The sequence below is a fragment of the Chamaea fasciata genome, unplaced genomic scaffold (assembly GCF_029207755.1).
Source record: "Chamaea fasciata isolate MVZ Bird 193981 ecotype frontalis unplaced genomic scaffold, bChaFas1.0.hap1 SCAF_27, whole genome shotgun sequence".
NCBI lineage: Eukaryota > Metazoa > Chordata > Aves > Passeriformes > Sylviidae > Chamaea > Chamaea fasciata.
Window position 1 is genome coordinate 3,082,879 of NW_027094112.1, and position 19,578 is coordinate 3,102,456.

Sequence of the window (19,578 nt, forward strand, 5' to 3'; positions counted from 1 at the left end):
CGTGTTTGTCAGAGCAGACCACCGGCAAACAAAGGGTAAAGCTAGACTGTGGTTCTGTCGTGCAACTGGACTTGAGTCTCCTCCTTGTTCCCACTGCAGCCACCCCAACACCCATAAATCTGCCACACAGCAGAGCCACATGATGTGCAGCCTGCCCCAGGCTCTGTGCTCCTGCCTCCTTTCCTGTCTTTGTGCTCCTCTTCCTGAGCAGCCCCAGACGCTGCCAGTCCCAGGGCAGCCCGTCCCGGAGCGGGGCCACAGCCACAGCCCTGCAGAGCTCCTGCAGCCCAGCTCAGCAGCCACGCTGGGGCTCCTGCAGCCTGCAAAGGCTCTGGAGATGCCGGGGTTTGCAGATCCGTGGGCCAGCTAGAGCTGTCACCGTGCTGGGAGTGCCGTGCCCTGCCCTGCGCGGGCACTGTGCTGGGTTTTGCTTGGCTTGGGAATGACACAGGAATTTCCCAGCACACTGATTATCCTCCAGGTGGTTTGTGTTTTCTTTTTGGGCACGGATATTTTGCTGGTTCGGGGGCTCTCTGATTTGCTCGCCTGAGCAGTCACCCTGCAGTGGCTGCGGGTCGTTAGGGATGGGTTCACCAAGACCACACAACTGAGGTGTGGATTCTACAGTGCTCTGCACACACAAAATGGCACCGAATCGGCATTCCCGATGCTAACTGTGAAATCTGGGAGCCGAACAGGGATTCGAGCAGTGAGCTCATGGAGGAGGCTGATGTCTTCTGGCCGAAATAAAGGCTGAATTCGGCGATCTGTCTGCACACGCTGCCTAATTAATTTTCCTTTAGTTGCACGACTAGAACTCCGCTTCTCCCTCCGACGTGTGTGCAGCCCGTGCCCCCTCCCTGTCGCCCGCAGCCATCGCAGGGCCATGGCAACTAAACTCCCCTCAAGTGTCAGGATTTCCGCACTATAAATCGTGGAAGTAACTCAGGGTAGTGATGCTCCAGCAGAACTGCCGTTTCAGCCATGGCCCCAGGAAGCACGCAAGCAAAATGATTCCAAAAAGAATCATTTAACGGGGGGGGGAGAGAAGAAGGAATATAAAAGACAAAAACAGCGGTGTGAAGAAGACAGTCCGTGGCGGCGGGGGCCGGGGGAGCGGGCGCGGGGGCTGACCGGGAGCCCCGCCACGCCCGCCGCCGCCGCCCCGCGCTGCCCCGCCCGAGCCGCTCCGCCCCCGGCCGCGCCCCGGCTTTTCCTCGCCCGCCGCCAAACGCCGCCGCCGCCGCGCCCGCAGTCGCTCTCCCGCTCCGCAGCGCTATGTCCGCCGAGACGGCCTCGGCCTCCGCCGCCCTCAAGCCGGCCCCCGGCTCCAAGTCGCCCAAGGGCGGCGGGAAGCCCGCGGAGCACCGGGCGCTGGTGCTGACGGGTTACGGCGGCTACGACAAGGTGAAGGTGCAGTCGCGGCGCGGCGCTGACCCGCGGCCCGGGGAGGTCTCGGTGAGCGTCCGCGCCTGCGGCCTCAATTTCGCCGACCTGATGGCACGGCAGGGCCTGTACGACCGGCTGCCGCCGCCGCCCATCTGCCCCGGCATGGAGTGCGCCGGCACCGTCCGCGCCCTCGGCGAAGGCGTCCGCGACCTACAGGTGAGGGCGGCCCGGCCCTTTGGCCCCAAAGCGCCCCGGCCGACCCCGCCCCTGCCCGGGCCCGGTGCCCGCAGCCCCGGTCGCTCCCCCGGAGCACTGGTGGCCGGCCCGGGGCCGGGACTCCCCGTCGGGGCGGACCCGGCAGCGCTGAGCCCCCAAGGACCCGTCCGGTCCCACCCGCGGAGGTTTCGGCGGCGACCGGGCGGCGGACAAAGGCCGGGGACAAAGGGGCAGGGCGGGCAGGAATCCCCGGGCCGGCCCTGCTGCTCCGGGACGACGGGAGCGCTGCCCCCCGACGGGCCGGGATGAGGGGCCGGAGCCGCGGGGAGGGCCGTGTGCCTTAGATTCAGGTTTTCCTGTTTGGACGTGCATTTTCCCTGATTGATGCTACTAAACCTTTCCCAAAGGCTCCTGCTTTTGGCAGGATGATCCTTACAAGGAGCAGCAGTGATATTTTTTTGGTGCTTAGACTTCTTAGCTTTAGCAAGGAGGGCTGGACATGGTCCTCATCCCTCTTGCTTTGGGGATCCAGCATGGATCCAGTGGTTGGTTTGGGCAACCACAGTTTGGGTTTGGGTACCACTACAAAGCCAGAGCCTGGAATGCCTGTGGTCTCTCTGAGGTTCCTGGGGTGTGCCCAGGTCTGTGGTGAGAGGTGCTGTGCTGCAGTCTCCCGATGAGGAGGGAGCGGGCTGTGGTCTCCTGCCTGAGTCCTGCTGCAGTCCCTGCAGACCTCTGCACAGAGAACAGTGTGTACGCATGAGCTCTGACATAGAGCAAGGGTCTGATGGCTTCTGCTAGCCCCGGGGACTTGTTTCAGACCACCTTGTCCTCTGGTTTTAGGTCGGCGATAAGGTGATGGTCCTGGCTAGGTCGGAGCTCTGGCAAGAAGTCGTGAATGTGCCGGCCAGTCGCACTTTCCCAATGCCTGAGGGGATGAGCTTCGAGGAAGCCGCTGCTCTTCTTGTTAACTACATCACTGCCTACATGGTTCTGTTTGACTTTGGAAATCTGAAACCCAACCAGAGTGTCCTCATCCACATGGCTGCAGGTAAGTAGTTCTTGCCAGACAATGCTGAGACTCTTGGTTTCACCATGCAGCTTCTGAATAAGTGAGATGGGTGAGGAAATGATCAGAATGGGTCTGGACTGACAAAATGTCACCTAGCAGAGATGCAGGCTTCCTGCTGACCCCGTTTCCCAGCAGTTAGGGTCAGTCTCTCCCAGTGTGTCCCAGGCATCAACCTCACCAGGCAGAGCCTCTATTCCACAGCTGTGCTGTGTGGTTGGTACGGGCAGGGATAACTTACCTATTCAGAAGTTTTTCTGACCGCTGGAGCTTCTAAATCCTTCTCCCTACTGATTTTCAGGTGGTGTGGGAACTGCTGCCATCCAGCTGTGCAAGACTGTAGAAAATGTCACCATTTTTGGCACAGCATCTCTCTCCAAGCACGATTTACTCAAGGAGAGCGGGGTTGCTCACCCCATCGACTACCGAACGATGGATTATGCAGAGGAGGTCCGGAAAATCTCTCCCAGAGGTATGATGTGGTGGAGGACTTCTGCAACTGTCCTGCATTTCTTTAAATTGCAAAGAAACTTCTATTTACTTCCAATTCCCTCTCTAGGTGTTGACATTGTCCTGGACCCTCTGGGAGGATCTGATACGACCAAAGCTTTTCATCTGTTGAAGCCGATGGGCAAACTCATCTCCTACGGTGAGTGTGAGCAAGCTGCCCAAACCCAGGGACTTTGTGATGGTGGAATGGGATCCACACAGGAATGCTCTGTGTCTGGGTGCATGGCTGTCAGGGAGCATCACCATTCCTCACTGCACCGTGTGTTGTAGTTCTGTTGTTTCATTAAGGTCTTCAGGATGCTTTAGCTTGGTGAAACACTGAGGGGAGTGAGGTTTGTGTCTTGTCCCCAAAGCTGTGTTCACAAGCTCCGAGGTTTTTCCTTCCTGTGGTGAAATCTCTCTTGGAGTAAAAGCTGGTGCCTGCAGGGGAAGCTGGAATGTCCTCAGGGAGGAATACTGGCATAGCTGCTTTGTCTAGGCTGAGTTAATGCACAGCCTTCCTTTTCTTTTAGAGGATGTGTGGGAGATGAGGTTTGAGGCTACTGAATACTTATCTCTCCATTCCCCAGCCCTGGAACACTGTGATTTTGTCCCATAGACAAAGCCCTCACACAACCCCCAGTGGGATTCCAGACACTTGCACCAGTGTGCTGCTGTAGTTGTCCCAGCCACTGCAGTGTGTGATTCCCCTGAAGAAGCAGGGCTGTAGGAGAAGGGGAAAGCTGTCCTGCCAGCCTGGCTGGATGTCACTTGTAACCCTTTCTTACCTCTGCCAGCACCTCCAGTCCAGCTGCACTGCTGCTCCCTTTAGGAGGGCCAAAGAGAGTAGTTGTTCTGCATTTTTGCCATATGAGTGCTGATAATCCAATTTCTGCATATCTTGAGGCTGAGGCAAGTGCCTGTTTCCATTGAAGGTTGACTGGGCAGGTTGTGCTGTGGTCCAGTTCTCAGCTGTCCCTCACTATGCTCAGTGGCTGTTCCCCTGTGCCTGTGAGCTGTTCCATGGGGTGCCCATTGCCTCTTGTGCTGTGTTCCAACTTTCCTGTGGCTTCCCTTCTTTTCAGGTATAGCAAACCTGCTCACTGGGCAGAAGAAGAACCTCATGGCAATGGCTAAAACCTGGTGGAACCAGTTCAACATCAGTGCCTTGCAGCTCCTAAGCCAGAACAAGGCTGTGTGTGGCTACCATCTTGGATATATGGTTGAAGAAGCTGAGCTCCTCAACAGTGTTGTAGGCAAGCTGGTTCACCTGTACAGTCAAGGCAAAATCAAGCCCAAAATAGATTCTGTATGGCCCTTTGATCAGGTGAGTCTCAGCTAACATACAGGCAGGCAGTGGTACAGAGTGAGGACCTTGTTCATGGGGCCTGAACTGTTGAAAATGTCTAATAACCATCTGTTCTCGGTGCCTTATTCCTTTTAAAATATTAAGGCTGAGTAAAGTGGCTGGGCTGTTCTGCTCCAATGCACAGGGCTGGGCAATGCCAGATAGTGTCCCTGTGGAGCAGGGCAGGTGCTCAGCTGTGCTGGGCAGCAGCAGCAGCAGCCAGGAGGGGGCTAGGTTAGACATCAGGCTGGAGTATGCCCTGAGTAGTCTGTACCCTGTAATTAAGCAGACAGATGGGAAGGTTGTTGCTGCCCTTCCAAGGGTGCAAAAGAGCCCAGGCAATGAAGCAGAATGAGGATATTAGAAGGGAGCAGCAGGTTTTTCAGCAGCTCTGCTCTGCTCAGGGTTATTGCATTGATGTTTCCAGGCAGTCAGGCACTTCCCTTGAGAATCCTGTGCTGGGGCAGGACTTGCTGCATGGGAGCAAAGAATTTAGTGATGATCAGTCGGTGTTCATACCTGAGAACTAGTCTGATGCAAAGGTTTAAAGAAACCTTTGATTCCAGGCCTGGCCCAGGTGATTAAAAATAATGATAATAATGATACAATTCTGTGCATATATTGTTTTGTGTAGCTCTTGGAGGCTTTGTCCTCCTGGCAAGTGGCTGGATTCGTCCTTTTGGAGTGGAAGGAAGCTGTGGTGACACACACTGCACTTCCACATTTGTGTGAGCAGAGCATCCTTGTGTGTATTAAGGTTGGGCTGTGTGAATTCTTGGGGATAGTTTCCTGTGGGCCTTTTGGGGTGGTAGCCCAGGTCTGTCCAAAACACACCTGTGCAGAGACACCTGAATGCTTGTGACTTGCTTGAACTGCCAGGAAAGCTGCCTCAGCTGTGCCTCAGGCTGGTCTGGGAGTGCTGAGGGGCCCAGGAAGGGCATGGATGCACTCTGCAGTGGGTGGGGGTCTTACCAGGCTCCTTTTGCTTCCAGGTGGCAGGGGCTATGAAGCATATGCAAGAAAAGAAGAATGTTGGAAAAGTCATCCTGGTTCCTGAAGCACCCAAGGAAGAATCTAAAAAAGCAGAGAAGTAAGGAGAAGAAATGTATGCAGATTATGAATTCATGATTTAACTCCCTGATCTCTTTGGGACCTGGAAATGGACAGATCAGTATCTTCCATCTTTCACCGGTACAAGAACATCGTGGTTATCATTCAGATGAGGTTTGCATGCTCTTGTTGTGATTGACCCTTTGCCAGATATGCCTCCTGCTCTCTCTTTTGAAGCCTGTTTATTTCATACTGTTTTCTAACTGCTTGCTTCTCCACTGAATTTCCAGACTAACCTTATTTTCCTCTGGCGGTGAGGCTGAAGCTTCCAAGCAGTTGGTGACTGCACAGCCTGTCACTGTAAAGTCACGGCACAATGTACTGTAACAACTGCCAAGTATCTCTGCAGAAACTGAGCCCTGCTGAAGTGTTTGCACTGTCAGATTTGGGAAGCCTGTTCAGCAGAGGACTGGCCAAATGTAGGATGTTTCCTCCACAGCCAAAGGAAAACCACAGCTGGCCTAGTTTAATTCAAGCAGGGGTTTCTCTTCTGTTCACACTAACCCGGCTCTATTCCCTCTGCTTTTTGAAGGCCACTAACACAGCCAGATAGTAACAACTCATGTTGTTTTTGCCTTGACCATCCTGGCAATTTGGAGTCTATGGCATATCATACTTCATTTGCAGTCACAGGCTGGGCTGGGCTATGTCTGACAACAGAAGAAAAGTTTCAATTGGGTGACCTGATCCTGTCCATTTTCTATTTCCAAATTGTATAGAGAGATCTGAGCAGTGTCTGATTCTTAGAGACCATAAGGACTCAGCTGTGCCTCAAATGACTGGAACAATTGATGTTGGCTCTGTGCTTTATTATGTTGGGTTCCAAGTTGGTATTGTTAGGGCTTCACCCATGTCTTTGTATTTCCAAGGGCTGCAGTATTGAATTGGACTTCACTGAGGTGGAAACAGTCCCCCGTTAATGCTTTGTGCAGTGCCCCGTGCACTGAGGAGGTGTTGCACTTCAGGAAGTAACTTTCAAGAGCCAGTCCTGTGGGCTGGCTGCCCAGCAGCCTGGGCTGGCTCTCCCTGTGGCACACTGGTTAGCAAAGCTCTTGTCAGGGTAGCGGTTAGGTGATAAACAGCCCAGCTGTGTGTCAAGCCTCTTGACCTGCACGTTCTGAGCAGTTTTCCATTGTGTCCTGGCTCATTTGCTGCAGCAGGGCTTGACTCTCCCTCCCCTGAATCTGTGTCTTGGGGTTCCAGTGCTGAGGGTTTTGGAGCTGCCTGGGATGCTCCTCCCTATACCAGAACTGTGTTTCCTCTTCTACTTTTCTTTCCTTGTGTGCTCTTGGAAACGGAGCTGTGTAGAGACCCAAGCCCAGCTCTGTGAGCACCCTGAGTCCTGGGTGATGCTGTCCTTCCCACTGGACCCTGCCTGCAGCCCTGGGCAAGTCTGGTGCTTACTTGTCGTGGATTGTAGGTGTGGTGGCTTTTGGGCTTCATTTTGGATTTGAAATGGTAAACCCAAGGGCACCAAGAAGAGCTGCCCATTATGGAAGAACTTGTGCTCCAGAAGCAAAACCTTGAGACTAGAATCCTGCTTAACTAGCCCACAGGGAGGGCCCAGGGCCCAAGGAGGGCAGGTACCCACTGGGCACAGGGCCAGGCACACAGCACCACCACCCCCCAAGAGAGCCCACACCACACGGGGCTGGGGTTCCTCTCTGGCTTCTCCCTCAGCCTGCTCCAGTGGGACTCCTGTCCATCAGTGCAGCCTGTGGTTCAGGTGCTTGGGCTCTGTCTGCATAGGCACAGCTTCCAGGGATCTTGCCCTGGCTAACTTTAAGTATTGCAACAACCCTGTTCCCTAAAACCTCAGAGGAGTGCTGGAGTCCTCTCACAGATCCTTGTCAGTTCATCTCTTGAACTTCATAAAAGACATGCTGATGGAACTCTCAAGCACAACTTTTTACCTTTAAGAATCCAAAATTTTGCTGCTTCTTTCAGCCTGCCCTGTCGTGCTAATTTAGATTGAATCCAACAGTGTCTAGTGCTACTTTACCAGGTGTGAAAACAGAAGGACTGTCTAAATTGCTGAAATGGAAAGTCTGGACCTGTTCCTCTGAGAAACTGGACTTCACCTTGATGACAGGGCAGCATGCTCAAAAGGCACACAACCCTGCACATCTTCGGCTCTGCTCCATTGTAAAAGGGAAGGCTATTATGGTGTGTTTCATAGTAACATCCTCCCCCTGCTTTATTCTGAGCCAGCCTGGTGCTCAGTGCCTTATGTGGATGGCCTTGGGTCTGGCAGGGCTCTCCCAGCCCCCTCTGCCCTCCTGCCTTCTCTGTGCCACGGGAAACAGCACCTCGGTGCCTTCTGCTGCATGACCAAGAAGTCACTGGGGCCTTTTCCATTCTGGCCTTTCAAAGTATTGCCAAAACCCTGTTTTGACTCTTATTAGCTCTGTTTTGTGGACACTGGTGATGTTGTTGGACTGTCTGTGAATTAGCTGTTCTCTCCCCAGCTGTTCCAGCCTTTCTGGGGCTGACCTGCTGGTTCTGTACCCCCCAGTCCATGAGACCTGTTGTAAAGCCCTTGTCTCTCCCAGGGCAGCTGTTTGGCTCCAGAGTGAGCCTTGAGTGAGGCTTTATCAGCTGCTCTAGCCTTGGCTCTTTGGAAACAATCCTAGCCCCTGGCTCTCTTCGGGCTCACATGTCTTCTACCTAGAAATTCCTGAAGCCCTTATCGAGGCAGGAATGTCAGACAGTTACTGCCTGTTCCAGCTTAGCCGTGGCTATTTTGTGTCTCTTGGTAGCAACAGTGTTTTCTACAGGAAGACCAAGATTAAATGTAACCTTGCAATCCTCCACCCCTACTCAATGCTCTGCTCTAGGTGGGTGTGGTTGGTTGTGTTTTGGTTTTTTACTTTCCTTTTTTATGGGCCTGTAAGTATAGAACCTATGTCAAATAACTTCAAGTGTCTTAATCAAGTTAACCAGCCAGTTTGTATACTAAGGACCAAAGCAAAAAAACCAAAACGAAACCCTGGGATAAAAATCATTCCATTCAATGTTGCTTGTTTAGGACAAAGTTGTGCTACTGAGGAACTGGGAGATTCCTGTACTTAATCATGTGTGCCATTCCAGAAGTGCAATTTAATGTTTCCTTTACTGATTGTCTGACTCAAAAGTTGTGCCATGAGGAGTCCAAGTGGATGTGTAAGGAGCTGATGAGGCTCTCACAGCCCTGCCTGCTGCAGGGTGCTCGGTGTGAGTGCCTCTCCTGTCATTGCTGTAGTGGCCTCCCATCCTGGTGCTGCTGGCGTTGGACAAGGTATAATTCCTTTGCTGTCACCTGGCAGCAGTTGCCACAGTTTTGACTCTTTGGTTCTCTGAAGCTCACTTGTGTTGCAAGCTGGCTGCAGGAGGGGAAGGGAGCAGAGGTGGCCACCGCTTGCACAGAGGAGTGTGGCCCCTGCCAAGTGCTCTGGGAAGGAGGTCAGCTCTATGTTTTGTTTCAGACACCTATATTAAACTAGAATTGAATGGCCAGGGAGAAGTAAGAAGCACTCTGTGTGTGAGGCTTCAGCTGGTGCAGGATCTTGTCCTGCTGACAGCTGCTGTCATAGGTGTTAAACCACTGGTTGCCTCAAATCTCTGCTGTGCTGAGCCCTTGTGATGGCAAAGTGTTATTGGCAAGTAGTACATGAGCATGATGTGAAACGTGTTAGACTCTGAGTGAGCCTCTTACAGCATATGGTCTGTACTGTCTGAATTGTGTTGATTTGCAGATTTGTGATATGAGTGGTGCTCATCCTACAGACACATAACAAATCTTTTGTTTAAGAAATATATTTCGCTTTGTGCGTGTAACCAAGTTGGAGAGAAGACAACTGCTGTTTACATGACTACAATGTGTACTGCTCCTCTGTCAAATGTTACCATATGCCTTATGTGTTTCCAATGTTAATTAAAAGCATAACAAAACCTTCCACGGTATGCTGCACAGGTTTTTGTTGTGGTGAACCCTCTGCCCACAGCTCAGGGCAGGTTCAGTTGAAGTCTAACACTCCCACCATGAGAAGACGCCTCTGCTCTCAGGGACAACTGTTGATTGTTGGCTTGAGTGTTGCTCCTGACACTCTTCCTGGAGGGTAGCCATGGTGATTTTTGTTTGTGAAGCCTTTAGCTGGGCTCTGCACTTTGTATCTGGGTGTCTCAGTAGCCAGGGGGACTGAAGTGAGTGCCTGGGCTGAGGGTAAGACAAGGCATGAACAGCCACTACCAGAGACTGAATCCTGTTTATTTGTCAGCATAGAGACTGTCCCTGGGAGGCAGCTGCTGTGGGTGCTGAAAGCTGTTCATGTTCTCCTCAAGAGAGCACCGGGTCACCTGCTGGCCTCAGTGCAGGTGCTGGAGAGGGGCTGGAACATGGGGCTGTCTGCTGGGGCCTGAGCTGTCAGCATGAAGAGCTGACACTAAAGATAGTTCATCTGCCTGCAGTGGCAGGAAGTGGAAGAGACTTCCAGAAGATGAGGCTGGACTAGGTGCAGACTGCTGCCCAGGTTTGTGTCTGCTACTGAAAGCCACACAGGGCTCAGCCTGCAATCAGCTGGAATCAGCTCTGTGAATGGCTGGCAGGACACACATCCAAGAGAAGCTGGAGTTTTTGGGAAGCACTAATCCATGCTGAGGCCTGCTTGGGGCAGGGACGGAGGTGCTGCTCTTTATAATGTGCAGATTTCTGGCAACATCTGGGGAATGCAGGAGCTCCTTCGACAAACACCTGCTTTTTCCTGAGCTGTCTCTTTTAAGCTGTAGTTTTCTCAGCAGGAAAAGAAGGCAAAGGGAAACCACAGGCTGTGGCTGAATCACACAAAGCCCAGTTTGTTCAGAACTGTGCCAACCTCATGGAGGTACTGGGCATCCGGGTAGCCATTCCTGTGGGGCAGAGAGGAAGCACTGTAAATCCTGCTGACGTGCCAAAACCACAGTGGGAGGCAGCCCTTTATTTTTGCCCTAACCTTTCAGCAGGGACTGAGAGTGGAAGTCCTGCTCCTGGGATGTCCTGCTGCCTGCAGGCACAGCTCCTACCCAGCACTGTCATGGGAAAGGCTGGAAGTGAACAGGGGCCAGAATTCTTGTCCATGGGGAACTTAGAGGTTTCCACACCACTTATGGCTGTGGGATGGGAAAGGGCTTTTGCTCCAGCTGGAGGGTACCAGGGCTGGTCTGCCATACCATAGCTGCCCTGCAGGCTGAAGCTGCCACTGTGGGAGGGTGGAAGAGCCATCCCTGCCATGATTTATTGAGCTGGAGCCCATTGTTCTCCTCCAATTGCTAAAAAACCCACAGCCATACCCAGAAGCTTAGGATGAGCTGGGCCATACCTGGCTTTGCCTCCATCCCAGGAGGTTTTGTGGGGGATAAAGGCCCATGTTACTCTTTCTTCTCCATTGCAAGACTTGATCTGGAACGTCAGCCCACGTTCAAATGCTTTCTTCAGCAACTTTGCTATCTTCAGCCCTTCCGGGTTATCAGGCAGGAAGGCAGAGAAATTTCCTCCTTTGTAAGGCTGTCCTGGGTGAGGGTCCCCAGCCTTAGAACAGGAATAAGACATTTTGAATAATGGCTGGAGTGCTGTGCCTCTGAGGGGATTTCTAATATTTGTCTAGCTTGAAAACTACACTGATGACCATGATCCCCAGGGCCTGATAGTCACTGACAACTAAAACCAAAGGTCACACATGCTCTTGAGAAGCAGCAAGCTGCTCCAAAACCTGATGTGAAGATTTTTGCCTTTCATAGGTTAATACCTCTGCTGCTTTGCAGGGGGCAGGGAGCTGTGACTGCTCTTTCTTCCCCCAGTCACCCTGACAGGACCCCCCCCCCCCCCCATGTGGGCTGCAGTGGGCTGGGGAAGCTCTGTGGTGGTACTTACCCCCTGCACACCATCAGGGATGCTGTAAGCAAGCTGAAGCGTTGAGTCCTGATTGTATCCAGGCAGGCTCTGAGACACGGAGGAGATCTTCAGTGTCCCCCAGATCCTGCAGCTTGGGGCAGCTGAGGAGGGTCTGCAGCCAGCTGGCTGCACACTGTCTGCTGGAAAACATGTCCTGCACAGGGTGTGACCGCTGTGGCCCTGGCAGGCCACACCTGAGCCCTGGCAAGCACCACCCTGGTCCAGAGAGATTGTGCTGCTTTCCTGTCCAAGACTGGGGTCTCTTCTCTGCCCTGATGGGAGGTCAGGCTCTTTCTGCTCGTTGCTCCTGCCCCCTGGGAGCCGGGCCCTTCCCTGATCTCCTGCAGGTGCCTGTTGGGCCACAGCTGGTGGTGGCTCAGCAGCCATGGCCCTGGACAGGCAGGTGGGCACAGAGTGAGGAGCTCCATCAGCTGCAGGGACTGGACAGTGCTGCAGTCCCATTGCTTCATTGTGGCCTCCTCTGCTCCTGTCTCTTGCAAACTGGAATCTGTCTGGCAAGACTTGTTTGAACCGAGTGGTGTCAGGCTCCCCCAGAAACAATTTTGCCCTCCGCTGTTCCTGGGACTCCCTGAGGCCAGGAGGACTTGGCTTATCCCCTGCACCAAGGCCCAGAAAGCTGCTTCCTCCTCTCCCAGACACAGAATCAATACGGTCCCTGGCCTCCTCCTGCCCCCAAGACTGCTGGAACCTCCAAGGACTGGGGAACTTCTTTTCCTCAGCCTCTGGCACCCAGGAAGCCCTGAACACATCTGTAGAGTGTACTTGATTGCTGATGTTCAGGCTGCCAGGAAGGGCTACATCCAGCAGTAGGTCCTGGCTTCTGCTTGGCTGGATGACACTTGATTTCCCTGTACTCTCTGGTCCAGGGGACATGGGTGAGGACTTCATGGCACAGAGCCTCCTGGAAGAAAATATGTGGAAGGCTTCAGTCACTCCTGGCAGCACATCCTTGGGGCAGACAAAATGGAGTTTGTACTTGTCTTTGCTGAGTCCAACCTGGAAGGATTTTCCTCGCAGGAGGCTGTACAGTTCACTCAGGTCACTGTCATCTGGACCATCAACAGCGAGCTCTGAGTAGCTCACACTCTGACACACCAAGTCAGGGCACTTCTGCACAAGGCTTTCCACCTTCCATCTAGCCTGGAACAGCCTCTTCCTGTCTGCTGCCTGCAGCATCAGCACTGTGCAGTCCCCAGCGTGACGCTCCAAGATGTGCACCCCTTCAACCCTGCACAGCTCATCAATAGTGGCATGGCAGACATCTTTCAGGTAAAACCACTGCAGAGCATCCAGGCTCATTTCCTCGCTGACCCCGCTGCTGCTGTCACCAGAGTTGTTGCTTTCCTTTGACCTTGGTAGGGAGAAGCTATGGGACCGTCGCAGCATGGGCTTGGATGCAGAGGGTTTGGAGCCTAAAGCAAAAGAGGTCCATGTCACATCACAGACGCTGGAGAAGCCAGTGAGGGAGTGGTGCCCAATGGGACTTGAGCCTTTAGAGTCCTCAGGATGCTGAAAAGTGCTTTTTTCTTTGCCCGCACAGGGCAAATGCACCTTTTGTCCCTTGAGTCTGGCACCTCCTTCCACATGGTCCCTTTCTGTGGGGTTGTTCTGCTGAGGCTCTGCTGCTGACCCCAGAACTTTATCTGGCATAGGGGTGGGAGGCCGATACTGCTGGGTCAGTGCCCTGGGGTCACTCAGACCAGGAGCATTTACCTCTGATGAATATTTCCCAGAAAGCTGCCCCTGTCCCACTGGTGGGGAGTCCTGATTCAGCAAGAGGTCCTGGCCAGCCTGAGACCTGTCAGCTTCTAGGGTGTTGAAGTTGGCAGCTAGCTTGAACTCACCTTTCAGCTCTGGCCTGCTGGGGCTAAGCCTTGTGGCTGAAGTATCCACAGGCACTTTGGCCTGAGGTAGTGCAGCCTCTGTGGTGCCAGAGGGCTGGGAGCTCCTCAGTGTGTCAACCGTGTGTGCAGCACCTCTCCTGGTGACAGAATCCTGAAGGAACTTCTTGGCCTGGGACACATCAACAAGGTTTCCAATAAGATAAAGGTGCTTCACATCCTCGTGGCAGAGCAACCGGGGGTACAGCTTCTGCAGCTCACGTGTCAGAGCCGTGAGTGCCTGGCTGTCCATTCCCAGCCCTTCCTTAGCAATCTTCTCCTTGCACAGGCTCGCCTCCAGCTGCTGGTAGAGCTGCTGCAGGGCCAGGTGGGCCTGGTGCAAGGCATCCAGGTCCCCAGACACCCCTCCAGATGGTTGGAGGTACAACATGGCAATGCCATTGCCACTGGCATCCACCACATCCACATTATGTTGCTGCAGAACACCTTGGTACTCAGCAGCACAGAACCTCTGCATGTACAAGTAAATGTCCAAGTCCATTGCTAGGGAAAAGTCCTCCAGCTTCCCCAAAAGTTCCACAGCTTCCCCACCCCCTGGGCTCTGAGGTGATGGGGCTTCAGCTGCCGTTTCATGCACTTGGTCCTGATTTGGCAGTGTTGCTCTCTCTTGAGCTGACAGAGTGGAGTCAGGCACTTGCTGGTGATCCTGCATTCCCATCTCTGTGGCCCCACAGCTGGAACCTGGCAGGAAGATCTCACCAATGGCTCGGCTCTTGAGGTTCAGGCTGCCTAGCAGGTCTCTGCTGAAGGTCTGCAGCTGAGTGAATGGTCCCTGGACCATGCAGTGCATGTTCTTTGAGTCGAAGCTGAACTGTACATTGCTGTAGTTCTTTTGCAAGTCCCTCAGGAAGGTTTTGCCCACGGGCAGCTTGCCATAGTCAATTGTCATGCACACATGTACGAAGACCTGCAAGTAGACAGCAAGGGAGTGAGAGAGCAAGGACCAAAACCAAGCCCTTTCAAAGGCACAGGAGAAGGCAAGAGCGCCTGGCCCCTGCATTACTGTGACAGAAGAGATGACACACTCTTCCACCTCCCTCCCTCAGCACCCTATTTGCAAGAGAGATGGACCCTGACACAGACAGGACCAAAAGACCCAGACTAAGCAACTCTTTGAGCTTGTGCACTTGTCAAAAGCTTTCTGCAAACAAGGAATTAGACAGGGAAATTGCACAGAGGTAAGTGCCGTATTTCTACACACTGGGAGCTCTTCAAAAAGCCCAAACCCAAGAAAACCACTATTGTTTCTGCATCTGAAATGCAGTTCTCTCTTGCCCTTGCAGACCTTCAGCTCCAGATCTTCAAGCACTTTTGGCACCACAGGCTTGCAAAAAGGTCTGCAAGGCCAGGCTAATTCCCATGCCCTTGTTTTTGGGGCTCAGACATGAAAACATGAGACATGGCTACTACCATGGTCTCTTGAGACTGGAGGAAGAGGCAAGAACCCTCCAGTGCTCCCTAGACACCAGCATGTCTGTATGCTGAGCTTTCCTGAGAAGGAAAGAGGAACAATACACTGTACGTCCACCTGGTGACACGGCAGAGGCATTAACAGGATCCCCTGTGTGGTACCAGATGGACTGGGAAAAAGTGCCTGTTCTCTCCAGCCTTACTGTCCTTCATTTGACAGGCACAAATGCCAGATGACTGAGTGCACAGCCTGCTTGTGCTATTAGCACAGAAAAAAACCCCAACTTCATTTGAATATGAATGAAAATGGATTTAAGTGTAATTAAGATGAAAGCAGACAGTGAGGTCTCCCTTCTCGAGCTGTCTGCCAGGCACAGAGTCTGTGTGGGAGCAGCTGGGGCCATGTCCCCTCAGTACCTCATCAGGGCTCAGCTCTGCAGCGTGCAGCGTCACTTCCAGCGGGTACCGTGTCTTCCCGATTGCCAGCACGTGGTTTTTCACCTTCAGGATCCTCTGGGCCACTGGAGGAAAAGCCACCCGGACCTGTGTTAGCCCAGCCAAGGGACAGCAGTGGGGCCGTGGGGCTGTGGACAGTGGGACAGGGGACAGCGGGAGAGGAGATGGCAGTCTTGGGGATGGTGGGACAGGGAAGAGTGGGGCTGGGGATGGTGGCACAGGGAAGAGTGGGGTTAGGGATGTTAGTACAGGGAAGAGTGGGGCTGGGGAGGGTGGCACAGGGAAGAGTGGGGTTAGGGATGTTAGTACAGGGAAGAGTGGAGCTGAGGACGGTGGGACAGGGAAGAGTGGGGCTGGGGATGCTGGCACAAGGAAAGAGTAGGGATGGGGCTGGTGGGACAGGCCGGGCCCCCGAGGGCCCCGCGGGCGTTACCTTCCGGCGCCTCGAAGGTGATGAGGGCGCAGGGCGGGGAGCCGGACAGCACCCGGACTTCGGCGATGTCCCCGCCGCCGTTGCGGGAGCGCAGGAAGTGAATGGTCAGCTTGTCGGCCGCCCTGTCGGGAGGCAGCTCGGCGGGGAAGCCGCGCACCCGCACCGTGCGGCCAGCCATGCCCGCGGCCGGGGGCGGCTGCCCGGGCCCCGCCACACCGGCAGGGCCTCCCGGGGGCCCCGGCGGCGGCTGCCCCGCCTCGCCACACCGGGCCCTCGCCGCCCGGTCCCACCCCGGCCCTGCGGCCCCGGCCCCGCCGGGAAATGAAAGCGAAAGCGGGGCCGCCCCGCCCCGGGCCCCGCGGGAAGGTGCGGCCCGGCCCCTCAGAGCGCGGCCGGGAAGGGCCCGGCCTCCCCCCGGCAGCGCCCGGCCCCACCCGGCCCCAGCACAACAGACACGGTGGGTGCTCCCAACAGACGCTTTAATTTCCCCCGAGGCCCAACGCACGCACGGAGCTCCTCAGCCCCGGCCAGGACTAGCCGCTGTCCTCCAGGAACACGGCCACCCCCGTCCGCCCCGCCGGGACGTAGGCGAGGGCATCCACCTCCCCGCCGCCGCGGCTGGCCTTCTGGAAGTGGATCTCCAGGGCGTCTTGCATGGACTCCTCACTCAGCACATCGGGGATGCCCAAGAGCAGGACGGTCCTGGGGCAGCGGGAGGGCTGGAGCTGGGCAGAGCAGGGGGTGAGCTGCAGAGCAGTGCAGGGAGAGGGGCTTCAGGAGCCCCCCTGCCTGTGCTGCCTCAACCCAGGCTGGTAGGTGCTGCTTGCACAGGGTTCATGCCCTTACCTGCAGGTTAGAGATGTTTCCACTCGTGCATGGTGATATTTTGATGTTGTATTTCCCTTTCCCAATGGGCATCTGGATATGCCCTCTTTCAATCAGCGGCTCTGCCACTGCATATGGAGAAGAAAGCCCTGAGCTGCCCAGGTCCCAGGTAAGCTCCAGGGGAAGTTCCATCCCTGGCATAGGCACCAAGGCTGACACTGCCCAGCTCAATGCTCAGCTCACATCAGCATAGTTTTGCGGCAGGCGGGACAGCCTGGGGCTCACTCTATTTCCCCTGTCCCCCAAATACAGCTTCATCTGCTCTCAGGAGACTTCCCCCTAACCAGGCTGGGCTGCTCCACCCTTGCCAACCATCCAAGCTCAGCCTACCCCACACACCTCCATCCTCTCTGAAGGTCAGCACCACCTGGTCAGAGTCCTCCAGGAAATCCCTGCTCTCCACCTCACTGCCCCCATTCTTTTTCTTGCTGAAGAAGAGCTCCAGCTTGTCCAGCAGTGCCTCCTTGGAGATGTCCAGGCTGGGCAAGTCAGACACAAGGATGCTCCTGCTCCTCTGAGTCAGCCTGAACTGTGGGCAGCACCGGCCAGTTGGTGCCAGGGCAGGACTGGCCCCAGAGCTCAGGGGAGCAGTGCTGGGTGTGGGTGGTAGCAGTGTCCTGGTTGAGGCAGGCTCAGAGGGGGAAAGCAGCGTGCCCAGGGCAGCTCCATGGCATGGGGAGCAGGGGGCCCTACCTCCAGGGCAGATGGCAGCAGGATGTCCATTGGCACTGCCTGCACCCGCACTCTGTACTGGTCGAGCTCCTCCAGTTCCCCACAGCTCAGCTCCACCGTGTGCTCCCTCATCTCTATGATCCTCTGGGCCACTGTGAGCAGAGAGAGCCCCCAGCACAGGGGAGTGACTGCCCACTCCTAGGGCTTTACAGGACAGGACACGGCACAGCAAAGGTGTCGGGGAGGGGACACAGCCCCACACAAGGCAGGGAGAGGGGCAGCATCAAACTCTGGCACAGGGAGGGGACACGGGGCAGGCCCCAAAATGATCGAGGATACCTGAATTCTCACACTTACCCTTTGCCTCCTCAAAGGTGATGAGAGCTGAGCCCCCTGGCAGAGGGTAGTGGATTTGTGGGGTGAGCATCAGATTGTTCATGTTGTCCTTGTTTACTGTGAGCCCCTTAAAGATCATTTTCTTTTCTGGCAAGGCAGGCTGCATCTAGATTCAAGTACAGACAGCACCTGGAGGAAACTGGACCCTGCACAGGGCATGTCCCTGCCAATCCATGGGCTAGAAATAAACTCATGGCTCAAATAAACAGCTGGAGAACCTCAGCATAGTCTCTCCTAGTGTCTGGAATCCCAAAGCCATGACCAGAGCTCCTGGCCCTAGCAGAGGAGCTGCCTGCTAGCACGAGCTGTTCCAGTCATCACACAGTGCCCAGCTGCATTTACCTGCAGCTTCTCCAGGCAGGCTTGTGCCCTTGCCAGCAGACCCAAGTGCCCACACACACTTTGTTTACCATCACAGGATCATTCCAGAAGACCCTCTTCTTCAATTCTTCCAGTTTATTTTTCAGAACCTGCTTCTCCTGCTTCAGTCTGTTGTTCTCCTCCTTTATTGCAAAAATCTGGAAGGAAGGAAGGAAAGAGTGGGAAGTAGGGAACACCAGGACACGAGGGGCTGCAGTACACTTCTGATCACAGCACTGTTATTGGGCACACAACTCCACCCCATTCTCCTGCTCTTGACTGCCTGCAGCTCTACCCTGGTTCTTCTCCTTTGAGGACAGCCCTGCCCTCGCTGCAGCAGTGCCTCACTTCTCAGCACAGGCCTTATGTTTCCCATGAAACCTCCACTGGATCCCAAGCAAGTGATCTCAGAGCAGAGACCCGTGTGATGCAGCTCCTGCACCCCCTGCCTGAGACACATCCACTGAACACCGACCTGGTGGGCTCTTTCATCATTTAAAGATAGTTGTTGCTCAAAATTTTTATGAAGTTCTCCTTCTTTCTTCAGCTCTTGTGTTCTTTGCTCTGCAGCTTCCTTGCCTACTTGTAGCTTTGCGTGGTCTTGCTCCAGAACTCTGTAAAACTCCTGTGAGAAGCATCATCAGACAGCAAGACCCTGATGACATTGTGTCACCCCCCACCGGCCACCCGGCACAGGCTGTGCCTTCGGGAATGAGCCTGGACCCTAGAGTAGGCTCTCCTCTCCTTGGGATTGCTCCTCTCTGCCGCCCCTGACTGGCAGTCCTAGAAAAGACACTCGATCTCCTTTCAACAACCCCTCTCTCGGGCGCAGCCAGACCCACCTTGCACCGCTCGACCTCCCGCCGGAGCTGCTCGGCGCTCTCCGGGCCATGGTCCTGCGGGCCGTCCTCGGGACACAGCCGGATGAAGGACTCCTAAGGACAGGAGGGGTTCTCAGCCGCGCTGCGCCGCCCCCCGCCCGCAGGTCCCCGCGGTTCAGCTCTTCCTCACCTCCCCCGAATCCATCCCCGCGGCGCTGCCGGCAGCACGGAGCGGAGCCCCGGACCCGCGGGGAGCGCTGCCCTGCCCGCCGTGAGCGCTCTCCCTCCTCGCTCCCGGCTACCGGGGGCCCCGGGGACGCTCCCGCCTTTCGCTTTCGGTTTCGCGGCCTCGCCCCGCCCCGGCCCCTCCGAGCGCAGCCCCGACCGCGGCCCGGGGGCGGTGGAAGGCCGGGCCCGTCCAGCCCCGCCCGGTACCTCATTCCCGCCGTGTTCCCCCATCCCGCCCCGCCTAACTCGCCTTCCCGAGCACCCACCCGCCCCGCCAGGAACGGACCAGCTACTGAACACAGAAATCAACACCTCCTGCCCCGCTCCTGGATCTACAACCCGGCCCAGCCCCTGCTCGCCGGGGGGCCAGCAGCCAGCACTGCCCCGTTTGGGAAGCTAAAATCCAACACCCACAGGTCAGTCACCACAAATCACTGTGCACTCAGCCGACACCCAGAATCACCCATCT

At 55.2% G+C, this 19,578-nt stretch overlaps 3 protein-coding genes across 5 annotated transcripts; 1 reads left to right on the plus strand and 2 right to left on the minus strand.

The window, feature by feature from the left end:
- Positions 1–1,233: 1,233 nt before the first annotated feature.
- VAT1 (vesicle amine transport 1) lies at positions 1,234–9,558 on the plus strand. Its single transcript, XM_066204967.1, has 6 exons — positions 1,234–1,605; positions 2,449–2,656; positions 2,976–3,146; positions 3,234–3,323; positions 4,249–4,490; positions 5,504–9,558. The coding sequence occupies exons 1-6, from the start codon at positions 1,279–1,281 to the stop codon at positions 5,603–5,605; spliced, it is 1,140 nt and encodes a 379-aa protein (XP_066061064.1). The 5' UTR covers positions 1,234–1,278; the 3' UTR covers positions 5,606–9,558.
- Positions 9,559–9,620: 62 nt separating this feature from the next.
- Positions 9,621–16,136, minus strand: LOC136301766 (uncharacterized). 2 transcript variants are annotated; one of them, XM_066204965.1, is made up of 6 exons: positions 15,748–16,136; positions 15,276–15,379; positions 13,392–14,355; positions 11,506–12,959; positions 10,955–11,163; positions 9,621–10,505 (listed from the first exon to the last, which is right to left on the minus strand). In XM_066204965.1, exons 1-6 carry the CDS (start codon positions 15,923–15,925, stop codon positions 10,436–10,438), a joined length of 2,979 nt encoding a protein of 992 aa, XP_066061062.1. In that variant the 5' UTR covers positions 15,926–16,136; the 3' UTR covers positions 9,621–10,435. The 2 variants fall into 2 exon arrangements, with proteins under 2 accessions (XP_066061062.1, XP_066061059.1); XM_066204962.1 differs by having other exon boundaries at positions 11,506–14,355.
- Positions 16,137–16,209: 73 nt separating this feature from the next.
- Positions 16,210–19,241, minus strand: IFI35 (interferon induced protein 35). Of its 2 annotated transcripts, XM_066204968.1 has the most exons (9): positions 19,072–19,241; positions 18,903–18,995; positions 18,536–18,685; positions 18,111–18,218; positions 17,662–17,806; positions 17,326–17,456; positions 16,972–17,161; positions 16,594–16,700; positions 16,210–16,472 (listed from the first exon to the last, which is right to left on the minus strand). In XM_066204968.1, the coding sequence occupies exons 1-9, from the start codon at positions 19,084–19,086 to the stop codon at positions 16,281–16,283; spliced, it is 1,131 nt and encodes a 376-aa protein (XP_066061065.1). In that variant the 5' UTR covers positions 19,087–19,241; the 3' UTR covers positions 16,210–16,280. The 2 variants fall into 2 exon arrangements, with proteins under 2 accessions (XP_066061065.1, XP_066061066.1); XM_066204969.1 differs by lacking the exon at positions 18,536–18,685 and having other exon boundaries at positions 19,072–19,240.
- Positions 19,242–19,578: the final 337 nt, after the last annotated feature.

Bases quoted from the DNA above. Each gene is read 5' to 3' on its own strand.
- VAT1 (XM_066204967.1), top strand. From the start codon at position 1,279: ATGTCCGCCGAGACGGCCTCGGCCTCCGCCGCCCTCAAGCCGGCCCCC. The intron at 3,147-3,233 runs GTATGATGTGGT...TTCCCTCTCTAG, and splicing joins CCGGAAAATCTCTCCCAGAG to GTGTTGACATTGTCCTGGAC. The intron at 3,324-4,248 runs GTGAGTGTGAGC...CCTTCTTTTCAG, and splicing joins GGGCAAACTCATCTCCTACG to GTATAGCAAACCTGCTCACT.
- LOC136301766 (XM_066204962.1), bottom strand. From the start codon at position 15,925: ATGGCTGGCCGCACGGTGCGGGTGCGCGGCTTCCCCGCCGAGCTGCCT. The intron at 15,380-15,747 runs GTAACGCCCGCG...CTTTTCCTCCAG, and splicing joins CACCTTCGAGGCGCCGGAAG to TGGCCCAGAGGATCCTGAAG. The intron at 14,356-15,275 runs GTACTGAGGGGA...GTCTACTTGCAG, and splicing joins CAGAGCTGAGCCCTGATGAG to GTCTTCGTACATGTGTGCAT.
- IFI35 (XM_066204968.1), bottom strand. The intron at 18,219-18,535 runs GTCGGTGTTCAG...CCTTCCTTCCAG, and splicing joins ATGATGAAAGAGCCCACCAG to ATTTTTGCAATAAAGGAGGA. The intron at 17,457-17,661 runs GTAAGTGTGAGA...CTCTGCTCACAG, and splicing joins CACCTTTGAGGAGGCAAAGG to TGGCCCAGAGGATCATAGAG.